The sequence below is a fragment of the Silene latifolia genome, chromosome 1 (genome assembly GCF_048544455.1).
Source record: "Silene latifolia isolate original U9 population chromosome 1, ASM4854445v1, whole genome shotgun sequence".
NCBI lineage: Eukaryota > Viridiplantae > Streptophyta > Magnoliopsida > Caryophyllales > Caryophyllaceae > Silene > Silene latifolia.
Genome location: NC_133526.1, coordinates 132720147 through 132745413, shown reverse-complemented (window position 1 = coordinate 132745413; position 25267 = coordinate 132720147). Strand labels below are relative to the sequence as shown.

Below are 25267 nucleotides of genomic sequence, written 5' to 3'. Positions count from 1 at the left end.
TATCATTATAATATTGGAAATTTCTCATGGTAACCTTGAACTTTGATAGATTACACATGCTACCATGGACGTTTGTTTTCTATTTTTTTTTTATCATAATTAAAATATGTGCAAATGATAAGAACTTATACTCTAATGATAGAATATTTTTTAACACAATTCTAATTATATTATTTAAACATAGTATATTTAACACACCTACATTATTTTTCAATATGGGACATATAAAATCTATAGGTAGAAAATATAATGATATAAACTTTTAAAAGCTCTCCAAGACAATACTTAAGCGACTCAAAAGATTTTGGGTTGATGCCTAAGTTCCAAGGATGCTCACAGAATCACCCACCTTATGCTATATTTCGATATGGGAAAATTCTATTTTTTATATGTAGTAGGAGATCTATGGACGCACCAGTTAGGAGGCTGGAGACTTGGAGAACAGAAAAGGTCCCTAGAGGTAGAGGAAGACCGAGACAGACATGGTTGAGAGTGATAGAGCACGATATGAGAGTGTTGGGGCTTGAGGAGAATATGGTGACGGAGAGGGCACAATGGAGGGAAAGGATACATGTGGATTTTTAGTATTTGATGTTTTTTTTTGACATATTTAGTATTTTTATTTAATTTAAAAAAATTAAATTATTTATTCTTCTCTCCTTTATTACACTTTTTACCAACCACTTTCTTATAGATTTTACCTGGTCCATTCCGAATCCTTAATTCTATTTTGGTTTCTAACAATCGTTTTAATCTTTGCTCTCGATTTAAATTTTAAGTTTTTATAAAAGAAAGCCGGAATTCGATTTTAAAACCCCTAAGTTTACCTTGACTTTCCATTACATTTTCGTTCTTCCTTTTTGTTTTTCATCTTCCCTTTTTTTATTCGCATTTTGAGGCGTGCGTTCACCCATGGACGGTTCGAAAGGATGATTCATGTCAGCCGACCCCAAATCATTTTGGGATTAAGGCTCTGATGTTGTTGTTGTTGTTGTTGTAGTATATTTATCACACCTATATTATTTTTCAATGTGGGAGATATAACATACTATGAAATACACCATCTTTAATATGTGAAAATTATATGAAATCTATATATACTCTAATGATAGCATTTCTTACCATGAATCTAATAATATTATTTTCATAATTTTTTTACCTACATTATTTTGTCAAATGAAATTTAATAATTTTTATATAAAAATTAGAAACATTACTTGAATATAAAATAAGAAATACATAGTATATATTATAATAACTAAAAGATTTTCCAAACATTAACTTAGGTTAGAAACCATTATTGTAGAGACAGTAATACAAACTCTTTTAAGAGTTATCCCTGATAATACTTAAGGGAATCAAAAGATTTTGGGTTATGACTTCTATTTATAATCATGAACACCATGCCTTATGGTAATCTTCCGATGTGGGACAATTCTAATATTTATACATAGTATATTCACCACACTTACGTTACTTTTCAATGTAGGACAAATAACATACTAAGTACACCATTTTTTTTGCACCTACTTTGACATCAACCCGATTTAATTATGAGAAAATACAATACAATACAATATACACTCTAATGATAGCATTTTTTTGTCACAATCTAATTATATAATTTTCATACGATACCTTTTTTTCAAATGAAATATAAAGTTTTTATATCAAAATTATAAACATCACATTAATATAATATAGAAAATGTATATATATGAGACATATCTATTATTTATACATAATATATTCACAACACCTACATTATTTTTCAATGTGGGACATATAACATGCTAAAAAGTCTATATCTTTTATATCAAAAAATTTTGGATTAATACATAAGTTTCAAGGATGCCTCCTATTTATATTTATAGAATCACCCTACCGTATACTATTATTTCAATGTGAGATACATAATTTAATTATTTAGACGTAGTATGTTCATAATGCCTACATTATTGTTCAATGTGAAAGATATAACATACCATGAAATACATGTCTCTTCTTAAAAAATCACTATTGTATACATATTATTTTTCTTTGAAGGTAAAATCACTTAGTTTCGATCATTAGATATGGATCTCTACATCGTACATATAACGACTCATTAACGCTCTATTACTGCATTCAGAAGACAACCATTAGTAAAATCTTTAGTTTTGTATTGTGTCAGGAGATTACCATTAGTAAAACCTTTAGTTATTTTTTGATTTTCTTGTTCATGTTCTTAACTCTTTCCCGTGTAGTTCCCAACGATTTCCACTTTATTTTTTATATCATATCGTAGATAATGATAAAAAATCTTTAGAGCTCTTTAAAACAATATTTATGAGACTCAAAAAATTTTGGGTGGATACATAAGTTCCAAATATGCATCCTATTTATAATCATAGGATCACATCACCTTATACTAAGTTTTCGGTGTGGGACAATTCTACTATTTATATGTAGTATATTCACCACACCTACTTATTTTCCAATGTGGGACAAAACATACTAAAAAGTACACAATTTTACGTATTAAGAAGTACACCATCTTTAATGTGTGCAAATAATATGAAATATATACTCTAATGATAGCATTTTTTAACACAAAGCTAATTATATTATTTTCATAATTTTTTTAACGATGTTTTTTTGCCAAATGAAATGTAAAAGTTTGATATAAAAATTGGAAATATCACTTGAATATAATTTAGGAAATATACATATTATAATAATTAAAAGATTTTCCACTTTTTTTTTACATCAAAAATTATACTTTCCTAAATTGATTTTTGATGATGTGGACGCTCTCAGATCGCTCGAAAAAACTCTCTTATATATATATATATATATATATATATATATATATATATATATATATATATATATATATATATATATATATATATATATATACTAGTATTGGTGCCGCCGCCCGGGCTACCTCTACTTACCATTTTTTTTTCATTAAATAAAATTATTTAAAGTTGCATAACCCATAAATTTATCATTAATATATTTTTCTCTGACATATCCTAAAATTACGATGAAATAAATTTTGAGACAAATTCACTACTCCCGCTAATTTTTTACTCTTATTAATGAAATAATAGTAATAACATTTCACTACTTGCCCGTAATCATTGTTAATTTCACTACTCTCGCCGTAATTATTGTTACTGTCACTACTGCCGCATTAATATTGATAATTTCACTACTCCCGCCGTAATTATTGTTACTTTCACTATTGCGCCCATTGTTGTTTCTACCACTATCACTAATCTCGTTGATAATATTGTTACTTTTACTATTCAAATGAGTGATTATTATCATATAATTATATCCAATGTTACTAAATTCTTTTCTTTACTAACGAAATTACTTTTACTACTTAGGCATGCAATTTTAAGAGGATTATATATTTATATAAATATATTATATATATGCATTAAATCAAATCGAAAGAATTATGCAATCTAACTTGAATTATTTATAACCTACTTATTATATTTTTGTATGTTAAATAATTAACGTCTCTATACATCTAATAAACTATAAAGTTTAATAAAATTGCATGAATTTTAAATTTAATATACAATTTTATGATAATAATAATTAATACCATAAGTGTGCATGTTTATACTAATTAATTATTTTATTTTAAGGAAATTGATCATCTTCTAGTGTTCTATAAATATTTAGGAAAATTACCATGCATGTTCTCTCTTTTAGTCTCCTTGAAATTAACCATTTTAATTAATTATTTTATTTTAAGGAAATTCACTACCTCTACTTGGCATTAATTTTTTTTTTCATTAAATAAAATTACTTAAATTTACATAACCCGTAAATTTATCATTAATATATTTTTATAACATATCCTAAAATTACAATGAAATAAATTTTGAGACAATTCACTACTCCCGCTATTAATATTTTACTCTTATTAATGAAACAATAGTAATAACATTTCACTACTTGCCCGTAATCATTGTTACTTTCACTACTCTCGCCGTAATTATTGTTTCTTTTACTATTGCCGCATTAATATTGATTATTTCATTACTCCCGTTGTTTCTACCACTCTCACTAATCTCATTGATAATATTGTTACTTTTACTATTCAAATGAGTGATTACTATCATATAACTATATCCAATGTTACTACAATTCTTTTCTTTAATGACGAAATTACTTTTACTACTTAGTCATGCAATTTTAAGAGGATTATATATTTATATAAATATATTATATATATGCATTAAATCATATCAAAAGAATTATGAAGTCTTATATATTATGGATTCTAACTTGAATTATTTATAATCTACTTATTATATTTTTATATGTTAAATAATTAACATCTCTATACATCTAATAAACTATAAAGTTTAATAAAACTGTATAGATTTTAAATTTAATATATAATTTTATGATGATAATAATTAATACCATAAGTGTGCATGTTTATACTAATTAATTATTTTATTTTAAGGAAATTGACCATCTTCTAGTCTTCTATAAATATTTAGGACACATCTTCTTTCTTTTAGTTTTCATGAAATTGACCATCTTAATTAATTATTTTATTTTAAGGAAATTGACAATCTTAATTAATTATTTTATTTTAAGGAAATTGACTATGTTTGGGAAAATTACCAAGCTTCTATATAATTTAATTTTAACCAAAACTATGTAATATTTGCATTGAGATCCCTTAATCGGGTCCATCACACGGTGCTATTGATTTAAAACTATATAGTATAATTAATTTGTATAACTTTCTTTAATTATATTGAAGTCCCTTGGTTTCTGGAATTAATATATAGTATTGATATATATATATATATATATATATATATATATATATATATATATATATATATATATATATATATATATATTAATACACCTTAGAAATTCCCGCTCACAATGTCCCGCTCAAGTAAGTAATTTGCGCTCAAATTGTATTATTCTTTGTAATATTTTAGAAATTTGAGGGACCCACGCTTAAGTAAGCAATTTGCTCTCAAATTGTAATCGGAATTACTTTTTCACATACGGATTTTACTCTTTCACATACACTTTTTCATTAACTTGCCACATCACGCCCTTTTCTAAACCTAGTTTCTCTTAAATTGAATCTAATAATTTCTTGAATAATTGATTATAATTCCCAAATTAGTGAATTAATTTTGTTGTTTAGTAATTATTAATTTGTTTTGTTAAAATTATTAGGGTTTCTTAATTGTTAATTAGTGAAATTAATTATAATGCTATAACCGTGTATCCCCAATCCTCTTTCGTGTTCTTCCTTTTCAATCTTCAATTCCTAAGAAGGAAGGTGTCGGAGCAGGGGGAGGGGACAGTGCGGTAGGTATGGTGGTTGATGGTGGTCGAAGCAGGGGGATTCCGGGAGAGGGGGAGTGCGGGAGTGGGGGCCGTGCATGACGTGGTGGTGGTAGCCGGTCGTGGGCTAGGGTAGGCAGATCTGGGGAAGGTGGGGTTGGGAATGGGTCGTCGGATGGGTGGGTATGGTGGTCGGCGGTGGTCGGAGCAGGGGGAGGGGGAATGCGTGGAAGGGGAGTGAGTTAGAGGGAGAGCCGAGCCGGAGAGGGAGAGGGAGAGAGAGTGCACAGCACGGGGGTGCATATTAGGGAGGTTGACGCCGGCCGGAGAGAGGGTGGTCGGCGTGAGGGTTGCTGACCGGAGGTGATAAAGGGAGGAAATGAATGGAGGTGGTGGTGAGTGGTGAGGGAGACAAGGGAATTGAGGAAAAAAATAATTTGGTGAGGGATTGAAAAAATGACAAGAGTAATAAAGTAAAATGCGTATGTGAAAGAGTAAAACTCGTATGTGAGGCACCAGAGGCACTGGACTCAGAATGCAATGGGCTAGGCCATAATCCTCCGATCCTGTAACTGGGGATGAACAATATACTGAACAAAAGGGTATGAGCTCAGAATGCATTGTGCTAGGCGCCATTCCTTCAAACTCAGAGATTAGTTCTTCTCCTGTAGCTAGTGAGGTGGGTTCAGGATCCCATGTGCTAGGTCTTACCTGTCCTGATTCTATAGGGAAGAAGAATTGTTAGAACACTGAACTTGGTACGACACAGGCTACTGCTTATGAAGTTTCTACTGCGACTACTTACTCAGTGTTGCAGAATGAGGGGCAATTGTTGGATACTGGTGAGGAGGTGGCTACTCTGGCTGAGGAGACACCAGACCCTGCTAAATGATAATCTCTTCTTGGAATATTAGGGGGTTTAATGACCCAATAAAGCAGCATGAGGTTAGGGGTTATTTGAGTAGGAATAAAGTAGAGGTGTTTGGTTTGTTGGAAACTACAGTTAAGTAGAATAACTTTGTTGCTATTAGTAGGACCTTTTCTACTTATTTAGTTCTGAATAATTACCCTTATCATTATAATGGTAGGATTTGGGTTTTCCTGGACACTATAAGGGTCACTTTGATCTCTTCTTATGGCCATGATCAGCTAGTTCATCTTGAGTTGCTACATCATATTTCTAATAAGGTGATACATGTCTCTTTTGTCTATGGTAGCAATGATGCTGGCCATAGAGAAAGATTGTGGGGTGAACTTATTGGTTTAAAATCCAAGGTCACTAATTGGATTTTGATGGGAGACTGGAATATTGTTAGGGATATGGAAGAGAGAATTGGGTCTAACCCTCCCTCTGTCACTGAAGTGTTGGCTATTAATCAATCCCTTCTGGACTGCCAATTAGACGATCTTCATAACTTTGGTTGTGAATTTACTTGGACAAATAAAAGAGAGACTGCTACTAGAATTTGGTCTATATTGGATAGAGTGGTTGCAAATTCCTTATGGTTGGCACAATTTCCCACTACTCAGGTGAATGTTCTGGCATCTGGGATTTCTGACCATTCACCCTTTGTAACACCCCCATTTATTTAGGAGCCTTTAGCTAGACATTCCCAAATAAATAGGACTGTTACCATCTTGGTTTCCCGAGGTAGTGAATAACAAAGTCCAACTCACCAAAGTACTTTAAATAAAACTTTAATGATTACATGTTTATTACAACTTAATCCAACTTAAAACTTAATATAAAATAATTACAACTCGCAGCGGAAATAAGTAAAGTGATTAAATATTCTATGTGGTCTAGACTTCTAGGTAGATTGGCCAAGTCCTCACGCATACCCATAAGCTCCCAAGTCAGCTAATCTTTAGTACCTGTCAAATCTGCTCCCCATTAAGGTTCACCACAGGTGTTCACGAATACACTGTCAACCACGAGGTTGAGTAGGAATAGCCAAACAACCACAATAAATGGATACAAGAACAATATTAAATGCAAATGCCATGTATACTCATGATCAATCCTCTGATGCTCCCGTTCATCCCGCCAATCCATGGCCGGGGTAGTCTCATCATCCCAACCGAAGTTGAGGTAGTCTCATCATCCCAGAACAGGTCCTGCAGACCAGTTCTGAGGTATCCAATGCAAGTGCTCATGATATGAAAATGCAAACAATTGAGCAACACAATTTCTTACCATCTCAGACACGAAGCTGAGGAATCCAATAATCAATATAATCATCTCAGTCACGAGCTGAGGTAGTTAATAATCAAATCATCTCAGTCACGAGCTGAGGTAGTCAATAATTAAATCATCTCAAAGCAACCAACCAACAACCATATATCATCCATCACAATTCCAAACAATTCGACCAATACAATCAGATAATATCATTCAAGTAAACAGTAAAGTGATTGAGTAGCTATCCTACCTGGCAAGCAAATCCAAATCAAGCAGCTCAAAGCGATCCAAATAATAAAGCAATCCAAACCCGATTATAATTTCTTCACAATCGTCACCTAATCAAAATATTATAATTCTTCCATCAATTATTATTTAAATTATATTCATTCTTCAAATTAATTATTTATCATAGTTATTAAAGGTTCATGATGCTTAAAAACCCGATTCAAATACAAAACCCGAGTCACCCAACAAAACCCATCCACATATAATACCCATAATACCCACGTAACCATGACCAACCATCCCTTTAACCCCCCGTGTAAACCTCCTCACAACCATTCACACATACACCTCAACCAACCCACGACAATACCACCACCTCAGCCCCACCGTGAGCCCCTACCACCAGCCCTCCAACCATCTGCAATGACAACCAACAACCCACGGCCATACAACGTGCAACAACCACACACATCACCAACAATACCGAAAACCCGACATATACAACTCCTCCTTTAACCACTACTTACGACCACCACCAGCCTCCATAGACTCCACCCAACCTAGCCACTAATAGCCTGTAACCCAACTCACACACACAAACCTTAACCACCCGCCATACCGCCACCAGCACCCCACAAAAAGCCGCCCTAAACAGCCCCACAAATCCCGACACACACAACCTCATTCACGCACTCTCCTCCTTTCACCACCCCACGACCACCAGTGGCCACCACAATAGTCTCCCTTGACTCACGGTCGTCCCACCACCTGGCACGACCACGAACGACCATCCAAGACCCCTCCAAAATGACACAAAACGAAAACAACACCCAACCCGTCTTAACCACTACTACCCTACACCTCACCGTACCAACCACCACAACTCACCACCCCGGAACCATTATTAGAACCTCCTACCGCCGACCTAACCAACCATCCCAACCCCAGGTCACGTCGTCAACTACACAGGCCACAATCCCCGTCTAAAGGTTCACAGCACCACCTCCTTAAGACGCCAAAACCACCACCTACGGTGGTCAATGATGGTCACAAACAGTCTTAATATAGCATCATGGCGGTCAAAGGTAACTACTAAGGTCAATGGCATGAATCACGGTGGCCTATACGGTGTTTAAAAGTTATTTTTTATTGAATACGACGATATGAATATAAATTAAGACGGTCTTTACCTTTTATCGCTTTATTTGCTCTTTCCGTCTCTTAAAAGCTCCTTATTCTTCTTTGTGAATTGTGAATTATATTTTCAGATTTATCACGGTATTTATAGTGTAAGATTATAGAGAGTACGAGGTCAATTAGGAAACTATTATGACTTACCTTATTCTAATTAGTATAGAAATTGCTATTACTATTATATTATTAATATCATATATTATTAATCTTAACATAACTAGGATTTCCTCATATAATATTTACTAATTTATTATTGCCATAACTTTATTATTATTATTATTATAATTATAATTACCTTTATATATTATTATTTTCATATTATATTATTAGTAATTTCCCGATATAAATCCGATCACACTCATACTAGATGAACCATAAATTCGGCCCAAATAACAATGGCACACGGCCCACTCATAAATATTAGTTAAACCCAATTCCCGACTTGGATACTTAATTTATTATTTAATTACTGTCTTATTATAATTACTATTAGAAATGTCTTTAATCAATTATTAAATTACATAAATTACTTTAACAATTTATTATCAAAATACGGAGTATTACACCCTTACTGGTCACTCTTTAGGATCAACACCAGCATAAGAGGAGATTCAGTTACCTCAACTGTTGGGAGGAGCATCAGGATTATGTTAAGGTTATGAAACAGGCTTGGGATGTTCCTGTTAAAGGAAATGCAATTCACAGGTTGTTTTCCAAACTAAAAAATGTGAAGATACAACTCATTAATATCCATAAGACTTCGTATTCTGGGATCTCTGAGAAAGTTAAAGTTGCACATCAACAGTTACATGATTGTCAGCTTAGCCTCCAAACTAAGCCTCTGGACTGTTCTTTATTGGCACTGGAACAAACTTTGCTGCAGACTTACCTGGCTCTTAAGAAAGCTGAGAAAAGTTCTCTCACTCAAAGAGCTAAAATTCAAGATATTAAGTACAAGGATGCTCCCACTAGTCACTCTTTTGCTCGTATTGCAGCTAGGAAGCATCAAAGTATTATTGGGAGAATTAAAGATCGAAATGGGGTAGCAAGGGAGGGATTGTCTGATGTTAATCATGCTTTCATTGATTATTATCAGTGGCTTTTGGCCAGCAGACCCCTGTTGACACTACTCTTATGGATTCTTTGGGTAGACCAAAAATCTCTGGATCTGGATGGATGGAACTTTGCAGGGATATTTATGATAAGGAAATCCAGACTGCTTTATTTTCTATTGCCTCCAATAAAAGCCCAGGACAAGATGGTTTTTCAGCTCAGTTCTTTAAAACTTCATGGAACACTATCAAGCATAAATTCTGCACTGTTGTCAAAGGTTTTTTCACAACTGGAAATATGCCAAAGCAAGCTAATACTACCTTGCTTGCCCTGATCTCTAAAAAACCATTTGTCTCTACTGTTATGGACTACAGGCCAATAGCATATTGTATTGTCTTCTATAAGATAGTTAGCAAGATCTTATGTTCTAAACTCAAGCCTTTCTTACCTGATATTGTGGGGAAAAACAAGGTGCATTTGTTACTAGGAGGAGTATATTTGAAAACATTATGCTGACTCAATCATTGGTAAAGGGATATGGACAGCAAGTGGTTTCTCCTAGATGCTTAATCAAAGTTGACATTAGGAAAGCCTTTGATTCTCTTCAATGGGAATTCATAGGTAAGATGTTGCATTATTTCAATTTCCCTGAGAAATTTCAGAGATGGATTATGGGGAGTATTACATCTACTTGGTTCAGTCTGAAAGTGAATGGTGATCATATTGGATTTTTTAAGGGAGCTAGTGGATTAAAGCAGAGTGATCCTTTGTCCCCATTCCTATTTGTTATGAGTATGGAAATCCTATCCAGGGTCTTACGAGGCATTCATCAACAGCATCAGGTCTCCTATCATCCAAAATGTGGGAAACTGGGCCTCAATCATTTAATGTTTGCTTATGATCTGATGTTATTTGTTAGAGGAGATACTCCATCTGTCAAAGCTATCAACTCCTCTTTGGATTCTTTTGCTGTGCTATCTGGTTTACATGCCAATCCAGAAAAAAACAAACATTTATATGGCAGGCATTAGAGGGAATATCAAGCAAGAAATTCTCACAGATACTGGTTATACCGAGGGACAATTTCCCTTCAGATACTTGGGAGTGCCACTAAATGAGGGGAAGCTAAACAAGACAATGTTTGCAGACCTTATCACAAAGGTCCAGAGGGTCTTGAATCATTGGTCTACCTATAAACTTTCCTATGCTGGGAAAATCAGTCTTTTGAACTCTGTCATTTTTGGGTTGGAACAATTTTGGTGCTCTACTTTGTTGATTCCTAAAGGATTACTTAAAAGCTTATTACAAAATTCTGCAGGAGATTCCTTTGGGATTCTGAGGAGAGCCATAGGAAGTTGATTATGAAAAGTTGGGATTCATGTTGTACCGCATATCAGGAAGGAGGGTTCAATATAAAGGAAATTTTAGCCTGGAACAAAAGCATTATATGCAAATGGATTTGAGAGATTATCCAACACTCTGATAGTACTTGGACCAACTGGAATTATACCTATAACATCAAGTCTGGTGATTTTTGGACTCTTCAGAAAAAGCCTACTCACTCTGAAAGTTGGAGAAGCATCTTGCAGGTCAGAGATGAACTACTGGCTATGGCAGGTAATGGAACTAATGCTGAGAACTTACTGTCTGCATGTGTGAAGAAGGGATGCATTCAGCTTTCTTTACTCTATGATCAGTTTCGTAGGAAGGGCAATCCTATTAGTTAGGGTACAACGGTCTGGCATCGAGCTATCTTACCTAAACATAGTGTGTTTCTTGTGTTAGCAATGCAGCAGAAACTGGCCACTATTGATCAGTTGCATCACAGGGGAATAACACTGGTGAACAGATGTGTACTATGCAAGGCTGATAATGAAATGCATAAACATTTGTTCTTTCAGTGCAGATTTTCTGATATTGTTTGGCAACAGATACTGACTTGGATGAGAGTGCAGCATAGGACGTCTAAGTTGAGTAAAGAAGTTCACTGGATGGCTGGTAGAAGGGTCCGTAAGCATTGGAAGGCACAATGGTTTTCTAGCTGTTTGGGTGCAATAGTTTACAATCTATGGGAGGAAAGAAACATTAGAATCTTTCAAGGATTGGAACATGATGTCGATTATATTGTCAAACGTATACAATATTTTGTTAGCATAAGATTATTATATGTAACTCATCCTTCTAAAGAAGGAGAGATTATAGATTGCTTTAATGCTTGAGATAGGCTCCTATAGTGGTTCTCTTTTGTAAGATTTGACCTCCTTATTCCCTATATAGAAGAATATATGGCTTGCTATTCTTGCAAAAAAAAAAAAACAAAACTCGTATGTGAAAAAGCACGACCAATTGCAATATTCACGGTAATATTCTACGAAATCTAGGCAATGGCGGGACCTACGCTTAAGTAAGTAATTTGCTCTCTCACATTGCAATATTCTCGGCAGTAGGGATCCTCTGTCCCACTTTGTGTCCCATTATATGTCCCACTCCACTTAACTATTGACACATTATTTGTTGTAAAATAAAATATTGCAATAAATGTGTTAATTTGCTGATGTGTTAGAAGCTAAGTGGAGTGGGACACATAATGGGACATCAAATGGGACAGAGGATCCCCACTGTATTCTCGGTGATATTATAGGAAATTGAGGGACCAACTATTAATTGGGGATTGCAATCAAATCTTCTAAATTAAATCTTCTATATTCTCGCTAATATTCTCACTAATGAAATTAATTAGAACTAGCTTCACTCAAAATCAAATTTGAGAAAAATTGTTTTAGTAAAAAAAAAACAATCATATCCGGGTAAAAGCATTGAACTTTTTCTTTTCCGAGTCTTAATACGAAACTATTACCAATAGTTATCCTTTATTTCCTAAGACAACTAAACTAGTATGGGTGCCCGGCTTCGCCCGGGCTACCTTTATTTAGCATTAAAATTTATTTTCAATTAACTAAAACTACTTTAAAATTGCGTAACTCATAAATTTATCATTAATATATATTTCTATGATACGGAATATATCTTAAAATTACAATCAAATAAATTATGAGACACATTCACTACTCCCGCTATTAATATTTTACTTAAATCGATTGGTTAGTTAATTGTTCATATATATACTTTCTTTTGTTCTTAGTATTGTTACTTTTATTACATTCGTTATTACTACTTTTGCTTTCACTACTCCCGCCGTAATTATTGTTACTTCCACTACTTGTACATAAATATTGATAATTTCACTACTCATGCTGGTACTTTCAGTACTCGCGCTCGCTCTTGCTGCTAATATTGTTACTTTGACTATATCTAATGTTACTACAATTCTTTTCCCTACTAACATAATTACTTTGACTATTTAAGCATCCAATGAGTGATTACTATCATATTATTATATCCAATGTTACTTCTATTACTTTAATAAATATATTACATATATGCATTAAATATATTACATATATGCGTTTAATTAATAAAATCGAAATAATTATGGAATTTTATATTTTTTGGAAATCTAGCTTGATTTATTTACATTTTAGCAGTTTCCAAAATATAATATACTTATATTATATTTGTTTATGTTAAAATAATTAACATATTTATACTAATTAATACCATAAGTGGGGCATGCTTATTTAAGGAAAATCACCATATTCCGGTGTTCTCTAAATTTATACTTCAACCAAAACTATATTATATTTACATTGAAGTCCCTTGATCAGGCCCATTGCACAGTGATATTGATTTAAAACTATATAGTATAATTAATTTGTATAGATTTATTTAATTACATTGAAGTCCCTTGGTTTCTGGAATTAATATATAGTATTGATACCAACAATTTAATTGTTCTTATCTCTCACATTATAATGTAGTACGAGATCAGTTAAAAATGATGCAAAATTGTACAAAAATAAATAAAATGGGTAAGTAAATTAAATTGGGTACTAATAAAAATGATTATACCATTCTATTAAATTAATGTGTAGTAAAACTTGGGCTCATTTGTGTAAAAGATTAGTAACAAAGTCATGTAAATAAAAAAATCTCTAAATCAAGTATGAAAATTTATCTATAATAAAATATGTATGGTTCCTATAAAATCAATAATATACACAAATTCAACATATTCAATCAAGTGTGTAAATTTTTGTCAGTATTCAATTTCTAAATATTTTTTCCAAATTAACCGCCTAAAAAATACCAGGCTTTTAAAATACCTTTTAGATAACTCCTATATAGGCTAACTCAAATAAAAACACGTAAAAAATGAATTCTCAACTATTATAGGTGGTCTAGAATAATAACTTTAATCGTCTTAATACAAAACTTTATATATAGTAGATTTATTTAATGTAGAAATAATTAATGACAAAATTTTAATTACAATTTTCTCTAACCCAACCTCTACAAATATCATACTGTAGTACGAGATCTATACTAATTCTTATTCTCTTGGGGAGATGATGTCTTCAATGACAAATGTAGGCAAAAGATTAAACAAATTATACGCAGACGAACCCGTGCTAGTTTTACTCTCAAAACTCAAAAGGAGGATATTTCACCCAGCTCAAACCCTCAAATACCTTTGCGCCACCTGAGATCAGCTACCTTAGCCGTCTCTCTCACAGACGTCCACAGGCGCTCGACCATCGAGTTCCAGGGGCGGATCCGGGTGGGCACGTGCCCACCATTATAAAAAAAAAAAAAAAAAAAAAAAAAAGCAAAAATTTCATTAAAAAAAAAAAAGGCGTTTCCTTTTATTCCTAATATATCCTATTTCGACGTTACACAAACAATAAGACGATCTCTTCCTCTCAATCTCTCTGCTAAACAAAATCCATCTCCAATATTCACCATAAATTGTCACGACCAGTCACCGGCGACGCTTCAGTCTTCACTATCCACCGTCAGCGCTTCGCCATCAACCCCTGCCTCAGTGAAGTAAGTATACCCCCAATTTTCTAAACCCTAATTTCGAATTTCCCCAAATCCCAATTTTCAAACCCTAATTTACATAATTGATAAATTGAATTGATATAATGATGTAAATATGTAATGAATGTATGTATTGCTGAAGGTGAAGCGATATAATACTATAATGAATGTATCAAATATATGAATCGAGATAGTCGTATGGTGTTCCATTGTTCACAAACTTCAAATTGCTGCGTTTTTTTTGTTTAGTGAAGTGAAGTACTGAAGTTCTTATGGTGTATTGGTGATTTAGTGTTTGCCACTAATTAATTCATTTGTAAGTTTAATGATTGAAGTTGTTATCTGCCCTGCTCTTAATTCAAGTTGGTTAATTGTGTTACTGTATTAGGCCATTTACTCATTTAGGCTGCTATTAGGCATTTAGGCTCATATTGTTGCCTTGGTGTTATATTGTTATCGACTTATCGTCGCAAATTATAATTACTAAAGTTGTTATATGCCACTGATAGTTTCTTTATTTTTATTTGTAATTAGTTCAAGACTTTAAGATGAAGAATAGAAGTATAGTAGACTATTTGATTAAAGGAAGGAAGTCACATAAACCTACTTTTTCATCTTCCCCATTGTCCCAAAGTGTTGAACACCCTTCTCAAACTCAAGAACTTAACCAAAATAAACCTACTTTATCATCTTCCCCATTGTCCCAGAGTGTTGAACACCCTTCTCAAACTCAAGAACTTAACCAAAATTAGCAACATGAAACGGAGCCGTCTCTCACACCAATTCAAGAAGTTGACCAAAATGAGCATGAATATGAAACCGACCCCTTACCCACACCAAGTCAAGTAGGAGGCAATCCTGGTTTTATGCCTTCTCAAGAACAGCAACTTGACGTTGATCTTTTACCACATGATCCGGGAAACGAAAGCCAATTTCGTCTTATCCTATTAATGATCAAGATGTTATAAGAAGGGGATTTATCGACAAGAAGCCTTGTAGACCAAAGCCAAAGGCAGATTTCCCTCAAACACCTTACGGTAACAAATTACGCCGCTTTAAAGCTCATTGGTATAATAAATATGATTGGCTTGAATATAGTGAAGAGAATGATGCGGCTTTTTGTTTCTATTGCTACTTGTTCAAGGATACTACAAATAATTCCGGGTATGATCCATTTGTGGATGGAGGGTATAAAAATTGGAAAAAAGCATTAGAAACTTTTGAGAAACATGAGGGCGGATTTGGTAGTTTCCATAATGAAGCTAGAGAAAAATATAGCTTTTTCATAAATCAAAAGACATCTATAATGGAAAAACTTGACAAAGTAAGTAGTAATACTAAGGCTATTTACAAGGCGTTGTCTTCATAAATAAGTTAACCCGAGTGATTTTTATGCTCCTCCGGGAAGATCTAGGCGTTGTCTTCATAAAGTTGTTAACCTTCATCATTACCGCCTTGAAATATGTATGTGCGTGATTGATAAGCAAGTTGAGGAACTAAAGAGTCGCTTTACTGAAAAGAGCAAGGAGTTGCTAAAATGTATGGCGTGTTTTGAGTCCGGAAAATGTCTTTACTTCTTTTAACAAGCTAAAGTTGATGAACCTTGCCGAATTTTATCCTACGGAGTTCACAAGTCTTAATATGATACATCTTGAACATCAACTTGATATTTTTTTATAGAGATATGAAGAATGATTCAAGTTTTCATAATTTGAAGAACCTTGGTGAGCTTTCGGTTAAACTTGTTGAAACAAGAAAACATATTGTATATAATTGGGTTTATTTGTTAATTAAGCTTGCCTTGATACTTCCGGTTGCAACCGCAAGTGTGGAAAGGGTCTTCTCCTCCATGAAGTTTGTGAAGAACAAGCTAAGAAATAGAATAGGAGATAAACTATTGAATCATTGTTTGGTCACATTTATTGAGCGGGATTATTTTGTACGAGTGAGTGATGATGATATCATTAATCGCTACCAAAACATGAAATCTCGTCGCATGGTTTTAGATTAAGTCTTAGATTTTAAGTTTTTATTAAAGTTATTTTGATATGTATGGTAGACGATGAGATTTTGTTTAATGGTATTTTATATTCTCTTTGTGTATTTTTTTTAGTATACTTTTTTTTTTCTATTGTGCCCACCATGTCGATAATTCCTGTGTCCGCTCCTGCCATCGACTCAGCCAAACCCCTACCCGGCGATCGACGGCAGCGATACATCTACTCACAAAGTAATTACAAGTTTTTTTTACTGTTGTTTTGATTGTCATAGACACACCCTATAGGTTGGATATCAGACCCTGCGGGTTACCAATATCCGACACATATAATCTAGCTAATTTGGAGGCGTCGGATATGTTCTATTGGACTCTATCTAGATGCGACCCATTGCCATCCAACTCGTATGACAACCTCCTAACTGTAAAAGAAAAGTAATATAAGCCCCGCTTCCTCTTCTCTCATCTTTTACTCAGCTTCTCTTTCGTTCTTCATTCAACAATCAGGTGAAGTATTTATTATTTCTATTTGTTCACTGTAATTGATTTATACATAATACAAAATATAGCCTTGTGTAATTTAATTGATTTATTATTTGTAGGTTTTGCGCAACTTGTGTATCCATCATGCCAAGATCTCTATCAAGTATGATTTTGCGAAACATTTGTAATTCATCTGCTCCTCGTTTCACCTCTCATGTATGTTGATTTCTTTCTTTCTTTCTTTTTTTATTAGCTCATTTGATTTTGATTTTCTCCTTGTATTCCGAGTTTTATGATCGTCTCAAATTAGATTGAGAATGATGTTTGTGTATCGAAAAGGGTTTTATAGTTACAAAGTTTTGTTGTACTTGGACTATAATTTGATGCGTCTCAGTGTTACCAGATATCGAAATGTTGTGTCTTTAGGTTTCACCTTTGTGCATATATACATGTTTGGCATTGGATATGCTACTTTTAAAGGCAATTGTTTTGACTTTAAAATGAAGATATGATAGTCTGGCTGGTTATATAGTACTCCCTCCGTCCCGGCCATTTGTTGTCCTTTGGTTTTGGCACAAAGACCAAGGAAAGGGAAGGGGGCCAATTACTAAATGACAAGTGGAATAAATTGAGTGTGAATGATCAAATTACTCATCAAATTCATTCTTAAAATAGAAAGGACAACAAATGAACGAGACACCCCAAAATAGAAAAGGACAACAAATGACCGGGACAGAGGGAGTATAACTTATAAGTATCGGACATGAAATGAAGATATTTTGCATGATATTGATAGTGCAACTGGTAGTGTTCTGTTTCAGTGACAATAAGATTTAACATTAAAGCATTTGTTGAAATAAGGAACACGCTTATCATTACTTAGTACTAATTGGACAAATTCATCTGTCTTGTATACTCGTTGCTTCATTCACTTGTCCAGGAAATATTGACTAAGATTATCTAAGATGTCTATATTCAAATTTAGTACCCAACTTTTATAATTAGACACTGTTGCTGTTGGTGAAGCGCATTTCAATTCTTTTCTCCCTCTATTTTTTTTCATTTGACCCCATACGAGAATGGCGCAAATTTATAGGGTATTAGAATAAGCAAGGGTAGTGTTGGTCTTATATGTGGGTTCTCATCCTCAACTCTTCTTTCCCTCTTCTATCACCATATATGTTTATGTGTCTACTTTTCTTTCCCTCTCTTCTATCATTGTACACCTTCACCACCACTCATTCACCTTCAACCCCTCCTCCTTCTACCATCATCGACCCCCACTCACCCTTCATTATGCCCTCTGCCCCACCTCTCTCCATCATCTACTTCCCTTAACTATCCCAAAAGCCCTATTTCCCTCCAACTTTCCCTCACCTCCTTTCCTTGTTGCTCTACCGACTACCATACCAGCATTCACAGCAAGAAGAATGACTAAGTGGAGGGCTCACTGGTCTTGCTGGCAGGCAGCGCTTGGGAAGGAAGGGCGAGGAGGTTGGCGTTTGAAGGTGTTGCAAATGTCTGGGGCCAGTAGTGTTAGTGTGGGTAAAAAGACATTTACAGAGTAGAAATTTGTTGATGACTTCACAGGCTCACTAAATAATTTCAGAGCAAAAAGACATTTACAGGGTAGAAATTTGTAGACATATACTTTTATGTTCGTTTTTGGTAAAAACAATTATTTTCTAATAGATCTGGGAAAATAATTTGATTTATTTGAACCCTTGCGAAAGGGAAGGGATGAGGTGAGGTGAGAGTTTGGAGGTTGAGAGGTTGGTTGGGAAGAGGGTGTGCTGTTGTCGAGAAACTGTTTGGTTATGGGGTTGAGAAGGGGGAGTAAGGTGTACAGGGGTTACGCAATGGACGATCATATGTGCATATATACATGTTTGGCATTGAATGTGCTACGAAATGTTGCTGATTTTTAGTGATATTTTGTACTTTCATTGAGTTGATAAACAAGAATGTTTATCTGACTGGTTATATATAACATCAGTATCGGACATGAAATAAAGATATGATAATCTGGCGTTTTTGGTTTCATAAAATGTAAAATATGCCTAGTTTGGTGTCAATATATGGAGAAGTGGCAGGGTACAACAACGCTTTAATTGTGTCGGTGTTTAGTGTTTTCTTAACTGGCCAGTGGCCACATGACGTTAAATTATACCCCTAAAATTGAATACCTGAAAGCTATTTAAGACCGTTAATTTTGTGATATGCGCACGTTTGGCCCTTGAGTTTCTTCGTCATTACACTTGCGTAGTATTTACATCTGACTTTTGCTATTGGCATGAGAAGTATTAGACTATTAGCCATTCTCGTGTCTATTGTTTTTTGGTTTTGGGGGGGGGGGGGGAGGTAGTTTATTTTTATTAGTTAAGGTATTTGTCTTCATCTCTAATTTTCAAGTTATAAGCTTAATCCAGTGTCGATTCATCATCACGTGTATCGGGGCATTTTACCAGAATGGAGTGAAGTACTCAACTACTATGTCCAATGACCCTGATACACATGAAGACTTCAGGCCGACCAGTAAGCATGAGAGTTCAGATCTTTTTGCCAAAGATGTTGTTGATAAGGTTGCTTTTGTTTAACAACTTTATCACTTTTGACCACATGATTCTCACATGTATTTTATTTGCTTCCCATCAATTTTTTTGCTGTTCATGTAACACCCCGATTTATGAAGGAGCCTTTAGCAAGACATTCCCTAATAAACCGGACTGTTACCATCTCGGTTTCCCGAGGTAGTGAATAACAAATTAAACTCCAAGGCAAAATATATAATTACTTTAACTTAATTATTACAAAACCTCTTTTACATCAAATTACAAGGAACTAACATAAATGAAAGTGAAAGTCTTCTAAATGATGATCTAGCTACTAAGTCTTCTGATCCAGTGTCTCACGCCCATCAAGCTCCCAGCCTATCTCATAAACCTGTCAAGCCTGCTCCCCAATATTTGGATCGTCACGGGTGTTCACGAATACGTGGTCAACCACGAGGTTGAGTAGGGAATACAATGAAACAACAAAATATGATATGCATGCTCCTCCGTCACCTCCATCTCCATCTCAACTCATATCTCATAACCCGGAACATCCAGCCATACCGATCCCGTGTAGACTATATATCGACCGTAGCCGATCCGTCGCACCGCTCGCTTGTTGAGGACACCAGGGCAAGTCTGAGAACCCGCTTTGGGCCTTATCACAACATCATCTTCACCACACCACATCACCATAACATCCTCCATCTCCAATGCATATGAATGCTCAAAATAAATTAATGCAACACAATATATATATCTTTGAACTGATCAATCATAAAATCATGCCGGTTACCAAATGTTGTGATAACATACTCAATACGATCACTTCAGTCAATCACCTTCCAGTATATGAATCATAACGTAAATCAACAGCCACGAAGCAAGTCAACGTTCACAGTTTGGTCATACGAAACACAAACAAGTCAACACAATTCAACATCAACGATAATAAGTCAAGTGTATTTCCCTACCTTTTCGCAATCCAACCACACACAAGCAATCACTTATGATCCTTCACTTATCCATCACCTACATAACATAATTATGTATAATTACCATCTACTCAGTCAATTAATCATGCACATAACCTAGACTCATCATAACTTAATAGGAATATCAATTTAAAGAACAAACACGACTTTTCCTGATTTTCCTGCTCATGGCAGACTCGGTATAAAATGAATAACTAATTCCAAAAAATTCGAATTGATGCAAGGCCAATTGAATTGGAACCCCATGAGTCTTAGCTACAATTTATATCAACGTGTGTTTCTCAAATTCCAAACTTATCAAGGGTTTTCAGACTGATTTACAAAAACTGACAGAAACCGTCGCATAAAAAGTATTGATTCATAAAACGAGTTTGACAAATGATTCTTAAGTAAAACCAATGCCTAACTCATCTAAACTCTTTAAATTAAATATATGAAAAAGACCCAGTACCAATGCAATATCTAAATTATGTTTTAGAAGTAATCTTTCAGCCTCTACTGATTTGCGGACTTTTTAGATAGACGTTCACAAATAATTTGTTCAGGAAAAACTACACGGTGAAATGCTACCAATTTTCACAGGCATAAACTAGGCTTGGAATAAACATAAGTCTCTTCTTTAACCTTTTGCATCCCACGGCTTTAAGACAGGTAAAACACTCAAATAACACAGACCAACGAATCTGTAAATTGCTGTAACTATTCCATTCATTTATCTCATACAATTTATAATCAAAAACCCCCAAACCAATTCTAGGGTTACGAAAATTATCCCAATACTACTATAATTATGCTAATAATTGAATAAAGAGGTAATAGGATAGTCTACTTACGAAATAGGATGAGAATAGGCTGAGAAATCGCCTCGCAATTCCTCACGCGGCTCCCTTCACACACGGCTCCCTCTTCTCTCTTTTCTCTCTTTTCTCATGGTTAAAATGAATATGGTGATAGGGAGATTAGGGTTTGGTTAGATGGGTTATACATATAGGATAGGTGCTATTAAGACGATACGGGCCTAGCCTAGTTAGATTAATTAAAACCCGAGTCACATAATTACCCGAGTCACAAATACACTACACGACCCAGCTGCTAACTCGGCCTAATATAATATCATATTAAAATACCGGGTATTACAGTCTACCCTCCTTAAAAGAAACTTCGTCCCGAAGTTTACCCTCTCTACCAACCAACGCAAACGAATTATGAAACGCATATACAAAAGTATGTAAGGCACCCACCAAATTGAATATTAAATGCAGTATTACATTCCACCCTCCTTAAAATAAACTTCGTCCCCGAAGTTTAACCATAACAGAAACACATCATGTAACACTCCAACATAACCCACACAACGCATAACCAATATAGCCAAACTGAGAAATCACACATGAAAGTATAAAGATTTTACAATCCTACCCTCCTTAAACATGGTTACGTCCCCGTAACCTTCATTATTATAACAAAAGTTCTCAAACTACTGCTAACAACTAAAAGAGGATAAAAGATTCACAACTCACGTTCAAGTTAACTAATCCCTACTAAAGACAATCAATATACAAGCTCTCTCAAGGAAGCTACAGTTACTGCTGCTACAGCACATCGCCACGGATCGGAGCAAAAGCCACGTTGAATAACTTAAGACATTTCAGTATTAATCTAAACACTCTTCATATCAATCAATACATGCAATAACATTCACAGGATCTGCTTGTCAATCTAATTTATACATTACTACTCAGGTTGCAAAGATGAAGATGATTAGGTGCTCACATATGGTTCATGTCAAATATCATATTTTCCAAGAAATATTGGTCGAATGACGAATGACTAATGCACATTGATTGGCAAATTTTACAAGCTTATTGGTCGAGTCAGTCAAGCGAGTAAACAGCGATATTGGAAAGTTAACATACAATACTATCATACATAAAATTTCATTCTTGGTGTTAAATATATTTAAACTGCACCCAACACCATGACATAAAAGATTAAATGTATTTAACTACACCAATTTTACAAATATTCATTACATATCATGCTAATATCAACATACCATGTTAACACACAATTCACTTAAATCACCACATTACATTTCCCGTTTTGACATTCGTAACTAACCACAACCCACTAATTCACTACATGAACGAACAACATGACTAAATTAACCCACTATTTGTGATTCCGTTCTAGCTTCATTCCCCCAGACTAGCAAATATCATGAAACCATACAACCGGACATTAATGGCTGGAAATCTCATTCGAATTTATACTCACACGACAAAATTTAACTTCATTTTCAAAACTTTTACTTTCATCTTTGGACGGTGAATAACTTTCTTAACATAAATCTTATAACAGAGCCGTCCATAGAATCCATTTGACTCAAAATCAGATAAACTTAACTCAATTCCTTCAAACAATACAAGCTTAGGTGTCGACTCATATTTCGTAATTTACAGGTTCATCTTATTCATTTCAGTCCTATCTTTACTAATGAACGACTATTACCTCAACATCAGGATTTTAGTTGCACTTCTTTACTCAGTTATATTCACGGCTAACACGACTACAGCATTTAATCGGAGACCTTTTAGATAGTACACATTCCCTGGTGACGTCTCATCAAAGCATACGATTCGTACCATGATGTAAAGCAAGTAACTACAAGTTAAGCGTGTTCAATCAAAATTTTACCTCTTTATTACAGATCTATTTATCACGGGTTGCATGGTCACACAAAAGTATAAGTACCAACTCAATCACATGTTAAATTTTAAAACGATTTATCACGTCATAAGAACTAGACAAGAGTCTAACCATATAGTCAATATAAGAAGATTATTAGTTTAGATCGGAGGCACATTATAAAATTCCCTGTTAAACTCCTTACGGAACCATCGACTGTGCGTCATGAGTAATTAACTTAATAATGTAGAAGTCAAACAACTAAAATTACAATTGAGTATTAATGGTTATATGATTCACAATAACAACAAAATTACTTCCATATCACGCATATGTTTAACATTTTAGCAACCATACCATTCAATTGTATCCATCAACTCAGTATAATTCATTTTCGGCAAAATTAAAGATATCGCATAAACAACTTAAACATGTACATATACCATCATATAACTTGTAAAACATTATCTATGACAAAAGATTAGCAAGGTGAACAAGTTCTCTGGTTTGCACGGTTTGAACAAATAGGCAACTCGCGGCTCAATTAAACGTAACTATAACGACTATCATTTAAACATACGCATAACATGTGAATCATCAAAGGGTTATCTCATTATAATTCATAGCAACGGTTCGAGAATATATTTCAAATATCGTAACTGTATCGTAACTATATCAAACTATATTTCAAATATCGTGACAATTGCAACAATCACCTTAGCATTTCATGACAATACAACTATGAACATATCCAATAAGGAGCAACAACACTATTTTATTATCATATCATAAGTTTAGGTTCAACTGAAATAAATTAATGCAATGAAAGTAATAAGTATAACTATAGGCACACAGACTCACATAAAAGACATTAGAACTCAGATGACATCCTACATGTGTGAACATTTAGACATACTCATTACTACCATCCATGTGTAAACATTTGAACATAATTATTATAAATATTCATGCGAGTATATTAGAACAATCAAGTTAACATTTAACGCCACCAACTTTACCAAGATATGACAATATAGTTTTATATTTATATATATCCGACCACTATACAAATATGATGAACACACCAGAGATATTATAACATGCCAAGCATAAAATATGCAAACAACTGGACTCGTATAAAATATTTCACCCTCGATTAAGAATCAAATTAAGCTATTCAATTTCACTCATACTATCATGCCAACAATGTTATAAACTAAACTTTAAATTTTTTTTATCACTAGTTAAGATACATAACCAATGAATATGTGTGCTACTATCATCATATAAGAACACTATAATTTCACATTAATAAGGCTCATGAAATAATCGAACAACTGCATGAAAACTCAACATAGCATTCACATTTTAAAAGTTATGATTCACGTTGTAACTTCCAAAAATATCACGAATAAATAACCGTTCAACGAAAACTTGAGTTATATTACTTTTTATAACATACAGAGAGTTAATAATTCGTGAGAAAAAGAATGAGGTCCAAAGCTCAAGAATTCAATTTTTAAAGGATTTTACAACTCAGTTGGTCCAAACAAGTATGTGACAGCAATTGGTCCGAAACTTGGGTCAGTTTGCAAAACTTACCATTTAATATAGATACATC

At 34.1% G+C, this 25267-nt stretch overlaps 2 protein-coding genes across 2 annotated transcripts; both read left to right on the top strand.

Annotated features, from left to right (window-relative positions):
* Positions 1–6222: 6222 nt before the first annotated feature.
* On the top strand, positions 6223–11718 carry LOC141656267 (uncharacterized). Its single transcript, XM_074463097.1, has 7 exons — positions 6223–6341; positions 6423–6864; positions 9525–9948; positions 10035–10462; positions 10525–10833; positions 10991–11152; positions 11539–11718. The coding sequence occupies exons 1-7, from the start codon at positions 6223–6225 to the stop codon at positions 11716–11718; spliced, it is 2064 nt and encodes a 687-aa protein (XP_074319198.1).
* A 60-nt stretch (positions 11719–11778) lies between these two features.
* LOC141656258 (uncharacterized) lies at positions 11779–12210 on the top strand. The gene has a single exon (XM_074463086.1). It carries the CDS (start codon positions 11779–11781, stop codon positions 12208–12210), a length of 432 nt encoding a protein of 143 aa, XP_074319187.1.
* Positions 12211–25267: the final 13057 nt, after the last annotated feature.

What these genes read in the sequence shown, in the direction of transcription:
- LOC141656258 (XM_074463086.1), top strand. Translation starts at nt 11,779, where the DNA reads ATGCAGCAGAAACTGGCCACTATTGATCAGTTGCATCACAGGGGAATA.
- LOC141656267 (XM_074463097.1), top strand. Translation starts at nt 6,223, where the DNA reads ATGATAATCTCTTCTTGGAATATTAGGGGGTTTAATGACCCAATAAAG. An exon ending in TTGTTGGAAACTACAGTTAA is followed by an intron (nt 6,342 to 6,422) that starts GTAGAATAACTT and finishes TTATAATGGTAG; the next exon opens with GATTTGGGTTTTCCTGGACA. An exon ending in ATATTGTGGGGAAAAACAAG is followed by an intron (nt 10,463 to 10,524) that starts GTGCATTTGTTA and finishes TCATTGGTAAAG; the next exon opens with GGATATGGACAGCAAGTGGT.